Raw genomic sequence first — 16,090 nt, forward strand, 5'->3', positions numbered from 1 at the left:
ACACACACACACACAGTTATGATTGTATCACACTGCTGAAAAACCTTCACATAAGTCTTTGTTAAAAAATTGCAAGAGCTATTTGCATTTACCTGTATCATGTAATCTTAATAGTAGCCTTTTTACTTGAATAAATTAAGACTTCTGTGAGAATAATATTATTGAGATGAGGTCACCTACTGTCTAGTTTAACGCTCCAGGTTAGTGTAAATCCATCAGTTGTCAGATAGAAATCTCGCAGGTCCTCTGGCAAAATACAAGTGTTTTTCTAAGGAAGAAACAGAGCAGGTTCACATGATAGCACCGTACAACCACACCAAATCATATCTTTAAGGTGTACACAGTTTCACCTGTTCCCATGACAGCAGGCTCCTCTTCTCTGCAGGCTCCCTCTCTACAAAACGCACATCCACCACCCCAGGCATGTTCTCTGGCACAGCATGGACAAATGGACAACATTTATTAACAGTCAGACATCAATCTGTTTGCTAGCTTGCTAATTTCTGGGCACAAACCATAATACACACCGAGTATACGAGTAATGCCCAGCGTCAGTCTCTCAGCAACACCTTTAAATGCTAGGCTTTCTTTAAAGTCTTCCATTTCCAAATCACAAATCTGTACAAAACCCTGGGAGCATCCTCTGCAGCTATCTGCTCTGTGTCATCTCTCTCCTTCCCAGCTGGAAGCACACACAGGAAGCGTCAAGTGCGGCTTTGACGCAGAATTGACACATGTCTAAGCCAATAGGATGCCGTCTTTCTACAGACTAGCCAATTGGCTGTTGAGTTGGGAGAGAAAGGCGGGGCTACAATTCCTTAGCAACGCTTGGCTCCCTGGGAGTGGTGGCGGTTGTTTCAACATGGCGGCAGCAGCAACAAAAAGTGGAAACTCGGGGATCTTTTGGATGAACGGCGGTATGCTTTCTTCTGACAAACTACAGTAGCTTCCTTGTCCAGTACCAGCTCTTACATAAATAACAGAAAGTTATTAAAGTTTCTGAAAGAGTCTCACAGATGTTAAAGTTACTAATGTGTCAGTGCTGGGAAGTTGTTATTTCAGAGGAAGTGAGACAGCTCGCGTTAAGTTAGTTAACTTAGCTAACGTTAACTATACTTGGAGTTAACTTTACCTCCTTTAAATGACCTATTTTATATTGAAACTCAGTGGTAGTAACGTTAGTATCACCAATCAACCGTGTTAGGTTTCTCACTGCTGCTGTGCTGCTGGGCTCAATGTAAGTTAATACAAAGGCCGTCTGCAGTAACGTTAGATAGCGAGCTGTTGTTGTGCATCCTGCTAGCTGTGTGATTGCTAACTGTTTGCTCAAGAACAGGAAACTGCTGAATTGTTGAATTGTGAATTGTTGAATTGTTGAATTGTCTACAGTGTTTGCATGAGGAAGCCGATGCTTTAACAAACTTTACGTTATATTTGACTGAACGCTAACAGACGTGCTTGTCTTCTCGTTGCCTTATTCACACAGTGTCAGATGAGGAGCAGCCTTTGGTGTTTGTGGCTGGTGAGTCTCACTCATATTATATATAGTGACAATTTCCGAACACAGTGTGAGAGAATTGCTTGTACACATGGCATCCTCTTCTTCTGTCTTCCCGCAAACTATTTCAGGAGTGGGAGGAGAGGTGAAGACTCGGACCCCTTTCAATCTGGGACCAGGCAGCACCAGTACATCCAGTAAAAGAGGTACCAAGATGCGAGCCAGGCGAAGCTCTGACAACAAGGGCGAGAGCACACTTCAGAAAGGAGGCAGGAAACAGGGATCCTTAGAAAGTGAGCGCTCTGGGGTTTCTACCAAGGAAAAAGAGCCAGTGCATCACAGTGCTACTGTAGCCACAGAGCAGCGCACCCTCACTCCAGACACCGGTACTTTCCACTCATCAACACAGGTAATCCGTTGTTTTGTGATGGCTATTTATCTCTTCCCTCTATGGATCTAAGGTGAAGTGTTTGAATATGGAAGAGAGCATATGAATAATCTGAATACTTTTAGAAAGAGAAAGAGTTTCATCGGTAGTTTGTGTTGATATCTTTTTAAACTTGCTAACCATTCTTTGCCCAGGTAATCTCCGAGACCAGCAGAGCTAAGAGCCTGGTCTGTTTGAAGGACCTCTGTCCCGAAGATAAGCGCCGGATTGCAAACCTCATCGAAGAACTAGCCAGGTAGCCAGCAGTATATACCACTGAACCCTAGGATAGTGTTAAAGTTCATATAAATGTAACAATTTCAAGTGATACCGCATTGAAATGTTAATTTTGTACTCCTGTATCGTTTCCTCCCCGGTCACTGTTAGAATGTGCAATGCAGACCACCTATTCTTTAACACTGCTATTTTCTGTCCTCCAGAGTGAGCGAGGAGAAAGAAGAGTCAGTGCAACGTCTGAAAGATGAACAGGAAAGTTTTGAGCGCAAGATCCATCAGCTGGAGCAACAGAACCTGGTCATAGCAGAGGAGAGAGAGAGTATCCTTTCAAAACAACTGAACAAACAAAAACTGTAGTGAGTTAGACTCTCACTCATCAATGCAAAAAGCGGCGATTTGTTGTATTTGTCATATTGTTTCTTTTTTTGAAACAATAGGGAATTTAATATGCTTTTGCAAATAGCACTACTGGGTCATAGTAGATGGTGAATTAATGAACTTGACCCACAGTGGTTTAAATCCTTCATACTCCTCACTCGTTTATGAGTCATTTTCATAGAACATGGCTATGTTTAATGGTGTAACATATGCTTCATGGTGTGTTGGTATTACTACAGATGCTGCAAAATGTGGTGCACTATCATAAGGACACCAGAGGTCAGTTCAAACTTTCAGGGTATGATCGTTTTATCAGTTTGATTAATTTTACCAAGATGTTTTAATAAGGTATGCTAAAATTTCATGATAATATGCACTCAGCGCCCTATTTTGAATCTGGACTAATAGTGCTACAGTTAAGTATGGTGGCACAGTTCCTTTATTGCATTCTTAGAGCAAATCCCTGGAGAAAACATTGTTTAACCAGAAACAATGTCACAAAGTGGTGCAAAAAGGCGTAACATTGAACAAACCTCAAGTGATTTCACTGATTAGCCCAACTTCAAACTAAAAGGAGGGACCAATCAGTGAAATCATCCACTACAGCCTTTGGTTGGAATAAAAACGTGTTGCCTGCTCTCCACGGCACACAGTTGCATATCCCTGTAAGATGTACTTAAAAGTTCCACAGATGATTTATTGCAGGCTACATGATTCATTTGTGCTATTCCATCAGAAAGTCTCTAGGGGGCAGTGTTGTCTTAGGTAAGGCTGTGTACAGTGTTTGGCCGAGACCCTTCTTATTGATACAAAAGACAGAGAAACATAGCAGATTTATTTAAATTATTTGATGCCTGCTGCAGTTGTCTTTTGCAAGTGCTTGTAGCTTATCCACTGTTGTGTACAGAATCAATTTCATGGTTGGAGCCTTTGCCCAAACCATCTAAATCATCTTATCATCCAAAGATGAATTTTGATATTTACTGAGAAGACTACAGTGTATGTTTTCACCAGCATGTGCTTTTGTAACCCTCCATCAATGCTGAACGTTAACTGTAGAATATCTCTCAGTTCCTTACAAAATGAGATCAGGTGGGTCACCAGCTGTTTCTGAATTGTCTAGCATGAGGTTAGTGCGAGAGTTTCAGCAATAGTATGCTGTTTATTGCACCCCACAACCCACCTACTGTCTTCATAACAATTCTGCTCAGGTCAAACCAGAGCATGGCCAGCAGTCAATTTAGGTTAAAAACACTGCGAAATATGAAGAGTAATTGACCCGGCTGGTAAATTGCACGATTGGCAACGGCGGCGGGGAAAATTAGGAAGCACAACTCAATTAAAGGCACTTTGGCTCGGAGACTTGGCATTTACACCAAACTTCTAAACTCCATTAAAAAGGTATTTGAGAGGAAAAAGTGTTTGGATCCAAGCACCTCAGGGGGGATAACATAGTCTTTTAAAGTGCGTGCAAGAGTCATGAAGGCTCTTCTCAGGCAGAAGGTTCCGGCACTTCTCTGAAAGGTTAAGGAGACACCAAAGGCAAACACACTGAATGAGAGTCTTGTCAAGTCTAATTCCATTACGCCTCCGCTTATCTTATCTAACTAAAATTCAGGGTTGTCAGGGGTGTAAAGAATGTAGGGCTATACCTTAGCCCCAAGCCACCTAGGATGAGAGGAAAAAAGTGCTCTTGATATTTGGGATGTTCAGCTGACATTTGGAACTGACTGGCACACAGGACTGAATCTGTGTTTCAGATAGGAAGGATGCCTTTTGTACTTCAAGGCATGTTGGCATGGGCAGAAGTCAAGGTGGCGTTACTAACACGGTGCACCGTATCCAGAACAAGGCACAGCAGGTGCTACAGCTAATGCCATTTATTGAGTTGAAACAATTGGAGGGAATCCTGGGGCCATGGAGAGAGGGGAATAACAGCCCAGTTAGGATATGTCATTGAAAAATGCTACATGTTGTGATAGAGGATTGCCAGAGCTAAATCCATTTTTACCCTCTAATGTTTGGATGGATGACATTTACAATGTGGAAATCTGGTATTGTTGAGTGTGCTTTTTTTGATGAGCATGCATTTTTAGAGAATTCTCAGCTCTTTTTCTTTCTTGGCAGATTAAGCCCCAATATATTCCTTGATGTCAGCTCTGTGGACATTGTAATGATCTGGCCTGGGTGTTGTATATCTTACCTTATTCTAGGAATGATGTGGTTGAAGCCATGTGCTGTGTAAGGTGCGCTCTGTGTATTAGAGGAGTTATAATCAAACTCATTTCTAATCTGTCTCTTTATTGAAGCTCTACCTTCTGATTACTGTTGACACAGCAAATAAATATGGTAAATGCTGTGGTTTTGACTGGTTGAATTAAGAACATTTATGTGAGCCTTCCATTCTGCAGAGCTACTGTAAATAGTAGAAAGATCAGCATCCACGAATAGGCTGTTAAAATATGTAATCAAACTAAGTTGTTTGTCATTTGAAGCTAAAGTTTGGCCTTGTAAATAACTGTCATTTTCTTTGGACTGGTGCCTTCGTGCAAGGTTTATATAATTGTTGACTGAATCACTTTAAATTCTTAATTGAATGTAATAAAATTCAATTGAACCAATCGTGGGCGTAATGTGAAATTAATAATGCATAATGCATTGAATATTTGCTAAAAGAATTCAAACTGAATCAAGCTGTTGGCACCTTTACTGTGTATTGTGGCGATTTTTGGCTTTGTGAATTGTGGGCTTGTTCAGGGTACGTCACATATTCCATTGTACAGATGTCATCATGTTTAATGATGAAGACGCAACTTTGTTTGTGCCTAAAAAACAAAACAGGTATCACATTAGTTGTGATCATAGCGATGAAGACGGCTGAGAATAGTTGGGATAAGAATGGTTGTTCTGCATGTTTGCTCTTGGAATCTTAAAGGCATTTTCAAAATAATTGTTAGCTGACATTTGAAGTTATTTATTGGTTTATTGTGTGACTCACACTCATGTCTCTTCTCCAGATTCAGTAGTATAGAAGCAGTTATGTAAACTGTCTTCTTCTATTAATTCCCCGTCAGTGCTTCCTTACACACACATTCATACACATCAGTCTCCGCCCCCGTTTCTCTCACATTCCTGCTCAGGCTCAATCTGTTTGGCACAGTGTGCTAAAGCAGGCTTTAAAATATTCCCCCCTCCTGTGCAAATTTGTTCCACCTTGAAGTGGATTTCATTATTTCATTTGAGCGCTGGCCTGACAGGGAAGTGAATCATTTTGACAGGCCCCGTCTGAAGCCTCTTCAGCCCAAGCCCTTGATTCTGAGTATTTTTGGAGCACGGGGGAGGAGTAAGTCATTGTTGGCACTTTGCAGCTCTGATGTAAACTAGGGGCTTGCAGAGTGCTTGGCCCCCATTGGCTGACGTCCAAGGCTGTGGAGGAAGCATGTTTAGTGTGGCAACATGCAGAAAGGTGGAATCTTATCAGTGTCGCTCCACTCGGTTCAGATTACCTAGCGCTCGCTGTCCAGTGACTGCATGAGCCTGTCAACACATTAACACACATCACCTTCATTTATGGCATTGGGATGCTATGATGCTGCTGTCCTGTTGGTACTATATCCCAGATAAACTTTTTGTGTGTATTTTGGTTTATGGGTCCCTACCATACCCGATTCGTATTGCAGTGTACTGTACTGTATATTTCTGTCTATAAGGAAACATTTGTTTTAGGTGTGAGAAATGGAAATGGTGGTTTATGCGAATCTGGTGAAATATGAGCAAGCGTGCCTTTTTTTCGACTTAACACAGAACTCTCTATCTTGGACTGAGGTGAGGTGTAGCTGTGTAAACATATTCAGTATCTCCTCTTCAAGACCCTTATTCATACTGCATAAATAGACCTACCAGCACAGGTTTACATGATGTGATGTCCTTGTGATGTCCTTAAGCTTTCCATATTGAACTACTTCCATGGACATTATCAGTCTAGCGGTAGAGGAGCCTTAGTTACATGGAAGGCTTCCTCGCATTTCCCCCAATGTTTATGGAAGCTGCTGCATTGCATTTGTCTGGTGTCTGGTCCTCAATTCAGAGTCGTCCCCGCTCTCTTCTCTTTCCCTCTGTTTCATTTCCTCAGCCTGATTGAAGTCTTCTAACAACCAAAGTGTTTTCTTATGGAGTGTTCCGCCAACTATTCCTTCAATAAGACTCTACTTTGAACTTTGATTTTCTCTTTAAATGGGGGCTTTTTTTTCAAACGGATGCTGAGAAACTCATCAGCTGGGGGAGCAGGGCCACTATCATAAAAAGATATGGCCTAGAGGAACACACTTTAAGGTCAGCTCGGGTGGGAGTGTGTGTACTACTGGCTTTATTGTAGTGTTTGTGTGTGTGGGCTGTTTACAGTACATGTGGGGAATTTGTGCTCTCTTGTCTCGCTGCGTTTGTGTGTGTGTACTAGAAAGAGTCAGACCGAGGTTGATTATCGAATGTGTGTCTGTGTGTGTACTCTCTCCATTCTCATGCTCATTATCTTCGTATGTGCTGGTGTGGTGTGGTGCTGCCACTGTCATTAGTGGGCTCCTGAGGCGCAGCAGTAGTTCCGCTCCAGATTAGTTTTTTTGTGTCTGCCAGCTCTCTGTCTGGCAGATAGCCTGGCGCGGCACTGCCCAGCTCAGCTCAACACAGCTTGGCCCGACCCAGATGGTGAAAGCTCTGTGCCACAACAACAACTTTGATTTTGCTGGCCTCTTCTCCCCCTCTGTTTTCAACTTTGCTGTTCTCTCTACTTTTCTGGTCCAATGTGTAATTGATTGCAGAAACAAGGGTTTAATTCAGATTGTCAATCTAAATCCAGCATCTTTTTTCTGTTTAAGTTACATAAGAGAATTTTTTCACTACCAAAATGGCTGCACAAAGTTACCTTCTCAGTAGAGCCACACAGAAGTCAACACAGTCTGCTTACATGCCTTTTTTACTCTGTAAAAATATTTCCTTTAAATTCTTATCAAATTATTTTTCTCTTTCATCTCTTCCAGCCACACGCTTTCATGGTACCCACAGTCTACTTTTTTTTTTCTGGCTGAATCAATTTATTGTTCTAGCCTGAAAGTTTAGTTCTATTGTGTTCAGTTTACTTGTTGTTTAACTTTGTTAGTTACTTAACCCTTGATCCTCCAGGCCTGCAGCAGCAGTACAGAGAGTGCCAGGAGCTGCTGGGCCTCTACCAACAATACCTTTCTCAGCAACAGGCGAAACTTAACCAGTCAATTGCCCAGCTCAGCCAGGCACCAGCTCACAGCAAGGTAAGGTATAGGGTTGCTGTAGTTAGTGCATCATGCAGTGTTACACGGTGGGCCTGCTGCCGGTGTAAGCCATATACAGAGAACACCCCTTTTTGCCATTTGTCAGGCACTCGGGCACAAAAACATGCAATAGCACACTGTCCCATGGCCAAGTGCCAAGGCATAAAAAATCACTATAGAAGTCTACTTCAGTCACCGGTTTGATATGACTACAACATAGTGAAAACTCTCTCAAGGTGACACTTCAGAAGCGAAGACGCCTCCCTGGCTTCAGCCTCTGTAAGAATAGATGACTTGGCCAACCTCATTGTCCTGCGGTGGCTCTGAATAATGTGTGTTTGCCTGCTCTCTGACCCTCAGCAAATTAGTCACATTCTCTTCCCCAGTCAACTATAAGATGGGCTTTCCTCCTTATGTTTATCTCATAATGTTCCTGACCGTGGCTTACCTGCCAGTTATGCTCAGTTGAAAATTGTCCTCTAAATCCTGTGGCCTCTGTCCAGTTTACAGTTTTGAAGGATGATTTGCATTTGTGTTGCTAAACCTAGCCATGTCCATACAAGGTGTGCACTGAAAGCAGCACATTCGCAGAGCAGCAGCAACAGCTTGAGTCCTCCATCAGTGTCCACACATGTGTTCAGGCACAGTTCTGTTGTGTACGTCACTTACGGCATTTTGGCAACGTTCAGAGCCCAATACTCAACCAAAATGGTTACGAGCGTAAAATAGAAGAAAGCAGACTTGAATACTAAAAAGATTCTTCAGTTCATGGTAACCAATATCAAGTGCAAGTGATATGTGAGCTCTTGTGGAACAGCTCTTGCAAGCACAGGCTTTTACTACACATTGCAGCATGAGCAAATTAGGCTGCTTAGTGACTCCAGTATTGGTAAATTTCAATTTGTAGCCTAGCTCTGCATCAGGGTTTTATGGAGCAGGTGTTAATGTTTTTGGCTGAAATACTCCATCAATTTTTCAGAGGTTTACCAAATTGGCCAAAATGCATTCATTGTCCTCTTTGTTCTCTGTCCAGGTGCTCAGTAGTGAGGAAGCCCCCAGCAGAACATCTACTAGCAGAGCTAATGGCTCACTCTTTGATGGCTCATACCTCAGCCTTGCTGCTACTCACGCACAGCAGCCTCAAGTGCACAAGAGAGGAGGTGGAGGAAAAGCAGCAGTGCAAACCTTTTGCAACCCTGCCTCTCTGTCCTGTGTTAGTGAGTTCAGTCCAACTGATGGGCCGATCAAACAGCATAGGAGTCAGAAAAGAGAGTGCTGGGAACCGCACTCTCAATCCCCCCACAGATGTAATCATTCTCGAGGCAGTGCTCAAGAAAGTGGCTATGGAACACAGCAACAGAGAAGTAATAATGACTCTTGTCTAGAGAATGGCCACCATAACACTTTCAACCAACATGAGTGCGAAAGGTACAGTAGTACTCTTTGCAGCCATGATCTGTCTTCCCACATGAGTACATTACTTTCATGTAGTTTTAATCAAAAACTGTCCAATTTATCAAGACACATGCTAGTGGAAATATAGTATATTAAACAAATGTAATGTGTATTTGCAGGTTTCAGAGTGGGAATGCGATTGGCTCAGAGGCCAAGGAAGCCCTGACCAGGCCTCTGCTGGGTCACGAGGACTGGGAACAGAAGAGGCACCAGCTGCTACTTCAGAAGATGCAGTTGGAGATGGAGAGAGAGAGGCTGCATGCACGGCTGGCTGAGCAGGAGGACAGACTCAACAGACAGAATCAGCAGCTACATCAGTCGCGTCTTGATTACAGCAGGTAGAATACAGAAGCCAGAGAGAAATTAACCATATCTCTATTGGGGCAAATGTTGATACTTATAGGTAGTTACTTCTATTCAAGAAGTGTAGTCCTGTTTTTCTGTGTCCTTGTACTTCGTCTGTGTCTGTCATTGCAGACTGGCATAACCTCAGTCCATTCTCTTTTTCTTCTCCTATATTCTTGTTAGGTTTCAACAAGCTACTCAGTCAGATTTCAGCAGGTCAAACACTGGAAATGGAGATCCACAGCTGGAAGGTCCCTCCCACCAAGAATTACCCTCCAGGTAAACCACGTAGACTGCTAGACAGGGAGGAAGGCACACAAACTGCAACTACTTTAGTCAGATAAATGCTTTCACTCACAGACCTTACACATTAAATACACACATATATAGTATGCACACGCATACCCAGGTACTGTAGTACACACATGAAAGCCAACTTAGTATATTGTGTCTCTGGTCTACAGTGTGTGTGAAGATGCAGAGGGACATCCTACAGGACAGAGTTTGCATGACAAACAATCTGTACCTGCTCCTCTGGGCAATGGCAATGGTAAGATTGTATTTTCAATCAATCAGAATTATGTGTGCCCTGGTCTACACATTATAGAGGAACATTTCAGCCCAAAATCTATACTCTATACTATAAGAGTTTGATTTTCTTTAAACCGTATTCATTTCAGTACATTCATATGCATGTAAAGTTGTGATATAGTACTGTATATCATGATGGTCATTTTTGAAACTGTCTTCCCTGCGGTTCTCAGCTTTGCTTTTTTTTCTAATACACTCCTATCTTGCATTTCTCAGCAGAGGCCTTAGAGCGGTCCAGAAAGGACATGGCCACATCTCCTGCTAAGTCCCCTGCAAGCCAGAGTAGGCCCACCTCTGTGTCTATGATCCCAAAGACCCCTGAGGCCAGGTAACACATTTTACTGGATGTAAATATATAAAGATTTAACATTTATTCTAATGGCCTTTAGGTAAATTCAGCATTACAGTACTATTTATGATGTTTTATAAACGGTAGGACTACAGAAACCATGGACGTATTAGCTAGTAGAATCAGTTCTCAGAAGAACAGCCTGTGTTTTAATTTAACAGAGAGAACATGCCAGCCAGAAGGGTAGATTGCTCATTGAACAACAGTGAAAAACAGCACAGTTAAGCACTACTGGATGCAGTATCAAAAAAGCACAAAACATTTATCCGTGCTCTTTTAGCTTTCTTCAGGACTAACTAGGCTTCTTTACTACAGGGAGGTCTGAATGAGTTTTTCTGTGGGCCGGCTACTACTGTCTCGTGGGGGAGTATTTGCAGGCTGTTGGGCTGCAGTATTTTATTTGTTCTCTCTGACCTCTTAAGGCAATTGATGTTTTTTCCTCTATAAATGTTAACAATAGTGAAACACATAAATATAGTACAAGTCAAGAATTTGAAGCATTTTCCAGGGTTTGCAGTTGCTGCACTGTTAGAGGCTAAATTATGTCCTTTCTTAGTCTAGCTAACTTTTCGAGCTGTGAGAAGCTAAATGAAGCTTTTTACCGGGCTAGCTAGCGCTGTGGCCAGCCTGTCAGGAGACATGCTGCGTTCCATTAGTCGGCCTAGCAGGGACCCTGCAGCAGGTGTAATTGAACAGACTTCTGGATGCACACACTGCCCTCCCTTCTCTCTCTGCCACAGTAATGAGACAGAGAAGGCAAGAGTGAGGGAGAGATGTTAAAAGTGTGTTTGAGGGTGAGTAAGGGGTGAGAGCATCGGATAAAGTGAGAAATGGGAAGCTAGGAAAGTTATAGCAGTTTGAGATGGATAGAAATGGAAATGGTACGAAAGACGTAAAGAGGCAGATGGGTTTTGAGAACAGGAATGAATGAGTACAAGCAGACTTTCCTAAAAAGGAAAGGACTTTCATTACCCTTTTTCTTATACCCTTACACAGAATGGTAATTAACCTTACTGTGTGTTGTCTTACCGTGTGTGTGTGTGTGTGTGTGTGCATATGCCTGCCTTAGTGTGAGGATTTCTGAGTTGCTGTGGAATTGAAGAAAATATCATATACTGAAAAGCAATTTGTAACTGTGTTGCTGCAGACCTTTTATTAAAAAAAAAAAAAAAAATTCCTAAAATTGATCCATTTCTTTTCTAGCGTAATCTCATAATATAAAATTTCTTTTTGTAAATGTGGTGGCTGATAGGAGATGAAGTAAATGTAAAGCAGCCCCCCACCTCTACGTCCTAAAGGATATTTCTTCAAAACAGTTTAAAGTTTACAACTTCCGATAAGTAACTCTTAAACAAAGCAGTGCGTGGTTCAAGTTGAACTGTGAGCTCCAGCAGATGCCCATTAATTTCAACAGGGGACCCGGGGTATCAGATCTTATTACCATCCATTTACACCTCCAATGCCTATTAAAATGGTTGGACTCTTAGCTACACGGTGTGTTTTTTTTTTCTTTTTTACTATGAGTAATGAGGAACTCTGCCTCTCAGATGCCTTCTTTCACAGGCATCTCTTCAGATAGTTATAGTCCTTTGGCAATCCACTGATTTAGATGAGACATGAATTGTAGTCAGTGAGAACAAGACAATACTGTATGTTGTGATTCTTAGCTCATTTTAGGTCAATTTGGGAAAAAGTAACCAAATACTTTGTTAGAGCTCCTTGACTTTAATTAATGATCTGAGGGATGGTGTTATTTTAGTCATTAGTGCCCCTTGACATAAATATGTTATTGTAGTGCATTAACATGAGAATACCCAAGTTGTTTAGAGAAAGGAGCTACATGTTTATTTTGGTTGCCTTTAATCTCATCAGTATTGCATGCTAAATCCATTATATAAGCAAAAATGTGAACATGCTGTCAGTATGGTATAAAAAATACAATCCTGATATAGAATGTTACCTGAACCCCTCTCTTCTACCTGGCAACAACGTGCCCCCTTGTGACCATCTAATCTTAACCAATTCAATCTTGATGTGCAAATTGCAAAACAAAGCTTGGGTTAACATTAAGTGACCTTCTTAATCCTTTCATGAATGCTGTGCTAGTTAGTAATGAGACAGTTCCAACACACCCCGCCCATCTCATCTCCATCCTTCCTGCCATTGCCCGCCTGCTATTGATTGGTTGGGAAATTGACATGCGGGATATATGCAGTGGCCATTATAGGTTTTTTATCTTACTGTTTGTACTGCAAATGAAATGGGGCGCCGGGGCGAGACGGCTATCTTTAATGAAAGAGAGGACCCAAATAAGCAGTGAAAAGTTACGAGTGGGATGGAGGTGGTGTGGAGCATAGGCAGGGGAGTTTTGTGGAAATTGTATCTGGCCTTACAGAGCTGTGCTGCTGCTCTGGGAGAATGAAGCCCAAAGGTTTTTATTACACCAAGAAAGGTGCAGTTTTGTATGTGTTGAAAGTATTTGAAGGCAAAATGCTTAACTGCTGTTTGTTTCAGAGTGAATATTCAGAGAAGGATATTGTCTGAATCAACTTTCTGCAGCTACATTATTCTCCCTAAGGCTTCTTTTTGTTCTACTCACAGTATTTAACAGTACTTTTATGTTGCCAGTGCAGCGTCTCTGGATGCTTTCAAAATGACCCAACATCCCAAGCCAAGCTTTTATTTATTTTTATTTTTTTTTAAATGACAGAAACTTCCTGCTACTGTTGTCCGTGCATTTCTCTGTATGCATGTAGCAGTAAAATAGATTTGCCAGGACTCCCTCGGGGGATATTAATATCGAGCAGCAGTTCACAACTTTACCTCACACAAACTGGAGCCAAGAAATGAAGTTCTTTGTTGCACTGTATACCCCTCTGAAAATCTATTGGCATTCTCTCTAGCCCTCATGCAATCTCTGTGCCACCCCCCTCACCCTACCCACTACCACCCCCAACCCCCCCATTCCTGCCCAAACTGTACCCCTACCCCCCGCACTCCCCTTGTTATAGATTGTGACCGCCGGTAAGTGATGCATTATTCATTACCAACATGTCGTTTGTTGATGGATGGCTGTTTGAGAGCCCTGTCCGTTAAATAAATCAACAAATAAAAATGCAAATTCTCACATTTCGAGAGAAGGAACCCAGCCAAAGTCCCTCCCCCACATTCTCCTTCTGCCTTCCTCTCTATCCACAAAGCTGCACTCGCTTCCAGTCTCTCTCTTACAAGCAGACACACACACACACACACATTCACTGTCGCTCATGCTCTCGCTCTCTTTCTTCTTTGCTGTTGACAGGCAGGAGACCAAATGAGGAAGACAGATTTACTTACTCGAGCTTCATTCTTTTTTTTCATCAGTTATCATCCCTCAGCCGTCTTAACCCTCATTCAATTTCTTTCCCTCACGCTCAAACATGTGCATACATTAGTTCATGTTGCCGAAGCCAAATATTGCCTTTTTAAAATCTTTTCAGCTACTAATATGTGCTGCCTCAAGTTAGTGTGAAAACATGACATATCAAGGTCTATAGTTACGTGTGGAGGAAGACAAATGCGCTCTGACTGGAAGTCCCACCAGTGTATCTGTCTACTGACCACCCACATACATATCAACAAGTACACACCAAAGATCGCCCTTACCTGAGAGAGAGCTGTGTGCGGAGCCGCGCGATGCAAATCGATGCAGCTTTAAACGAGTAGAGAATTATGTTTGCAACATCAGTGGAGCGTGCTTTAAAGAATTCATGTTTTGTATCTGGAATGGCCGTCGTTCGACTGTGTATACACTGAATAATTTATCAAGCCAGCCAGACTGAGGGATTGAATCTCTATTAGCTTAATCTCCCACGTTTTGGTTTATTTATTTCGCTGCACATTCCCTCATTTCTATTCCAGGGGAGAAAGCCCCAGGTTCTCTCCCTCTTTTTCCTCTCGCACCTGCAAGAAACAGTGTTTTTCTACCGGGACGCCCCAGTGGTTTTGACTTGTTAACGCTGCTTGTTAGGGTTCAGTAGACACTTCAGGAAGACAGAATTTGTTAACACGTTGAAGAGAGATTTACTTTCATATTGTCTATGTTAACAAGTGAAAGGTGAATGACAAATATTTCAGTACAAGCGTTGGGTTTCAAGTAGACTTTAGCCTTGTGCGTGTCTGGTGTTGGTCCCTTGGCTTGCACCTTCTCTGCTTAACATTGAGGGCACGCATTTAACTGCCGGTCTTTGTGTGCATTCTCTGTTAACATGAAACAGCATGATGATACTCATTTACAATATTTTATTTGTTTTTTTGGGGGGGAGGATCAACTTTAAAGACTGGAGGGAAAAATAAGAGCCCTTTATTTATACCTTAAGTATAAATGTATATTTATGTTAAAATGACTTAATAATGAGCCTATTATGTACAAAATCCTGTCAATCTTACCTCCAGTTTTGAAACATTAAAATTTGATCACAAAAAAAATGAAAAAACAAAACAAGCATTGCCTCTGTACGCGGCTGCACTGGGTTCTGTATTATGAATGTAGCAATGCAACCTTTGAAACGAGCTGCGGTCACATGTGGAAAAAAAGAAACTGCATTTATTGAAACAACCTCCCAAAGTGTTTTATTATTTTTCCAGGTTGGACTTTTCTGTGGTTGAGTTATTGGATATCTTTACTCCCATTTCTGCACCTGAGCTAAGCAAACCGTCTACTCGAAGATCCAAAACCTCGCAACGCAGGCCGACCCTCACTGCCCCTAAATCGGTGGGCAGAACCCTGATTACCCCCGCTGTGCCTTATCCTCAGCATACCCAGCTAGACCTGGAGGAAAGCCAAATACTGGAGGATATTTTCTTCATTTGCTGACAAAGAAGAAAATTGTCAGCAAAAAGGGGGAAAAAATCATTTGATATTCACCTGTTTGATCTTGACTTTTTTCTTCTTACATTTAATTTTCAATTGACATTCTAAATCAGAATGATCATGATGTTGTGGATTGTACTCTTGGTTTGTGGTTTTAATACAAATAAACAAATATTTATTCAGAATGGGTAATGCTTCTAGTTTGTAATTGATCTTTTATGTTGCTACTTCAGGGAAGCAGTTTACCACTGAGCTTTGCTTATTGTATGTGAGGATCTTGGGAGCGTTAATGTGAACATCACGATACACAATTGTACATTGAGAATCTGTTGATTTGATTATGACTAAAATTAATTGTTCATACCCAATGCCTGAACTTCCTAAAAAATCTCCCAGAAATATATTCATGTTTTTTTAGAAACTGTAGAAACCTCATTGTAGGGAATAATGTGTGGGTAATTTGTGAGGGTAATCTCATATTGATAGATCGTCAGTAATTATGACACGACACAGGACACTTTATTCTAGACTGTGCTTTATTATTGGGCTAAGCTGAGACGCATCATTCATTTAATATTACAAAAAAAGAGTTCAGGGGACCAGAGAATGGTGCAGTCTGGAGAGACGGGGGCGGGAGCCTAAAGCGCACTGCCCAATC

At 41.8% G+C, this 16,090-nt stretch overlaps 2 protein-coding genes across 4 annotated transcripts in view; one reads left to right on the forward strand and one right to left on the reverse strand.

Moving 5' to 3' along the window:
- tpgs2 (tubulin polyglutamylase complex subunit 2) overlaps nucleotides 1-688 on the reverse strand; it is a gene marked incomplete in the record, with an annotated part of 3,867 nt that extends 3,179 nt beyond the window's left edge. The window contains 3 exon segments of the mRNA XM_035662789.1: nucleotides 181-268; nucleotides 351-430; nucleotides 528-688. Coding sequence (XP_035518682.1) covers nucleotides 181-268; nucleotides 351-430; nucleotides 528-603 — 244 coding nt within the window.
- Nucleotides 689-831: 143 nt separating this feature from the next.
- kiaa1328 (KIAA1328 ortholog) lies at nucleotides 832-15,614 on the forward strand. 3 transcript variants are annotated; one of them, XM_035662206.1, is made up of 12 exons: nucleotides 832-917; nucleotides 1,487-1,522; nucleotides 1,630-1,907; nucleotides 2,081-2,181; nucleotides 2,366-2,481; nucleotides 7,716-7,840; nucleotides 8,874-9,268; nucleotides 9,415-9,633; nucleotides 9,824-9,919; nucleotides 10,105-10,190; nucleotides 10,448-10,559; nucleotides 15,207-15,614. In XM_035662206.1, exons 1-12 carry the CDS (start codon nucleotides 863-865, stop codon nucleotides 15,433-15,435), a joined length of 1,848 nt encoding a protein of 615 aa, XP_035518099.1. In that variant the 5' UTR covers nucleotides 832-862; the 3' UTR covers nucleotides 15,436-15,614. The 3 variants fall into 3 exon arrangements, with proteins under 3 accessions (XP_035518099.1, XP_035518100.1, XP_035518101.1); XM_035662207.1 differs by having other exon boundaries at nucleotides 10,451-10,559; XM_035662208.1 differs by lacking the exon at nucleotides 832-917 and adding an exon at nucleotides 926-1,237.
- The last annotated feature ends 476 nt before the right edge of the window (nucleotides 15,615-16,090 follow it).

The sequence above is a fragment of the Morone saxatilis genome, unplaced genomic scaffold, assembly GCF_004916995.1.
Source record: "Morone saxatilis isolate NCDOM2014 unplaced genomic scaffold, NCSU_SB_2.0 Contig18, whole genome shotgun sequence".
Lineage (NCBI taxonomy): Eukaryota > Metazoa > Chordata > Actinopteri > Moronidae > Morone > Morone saxatilis.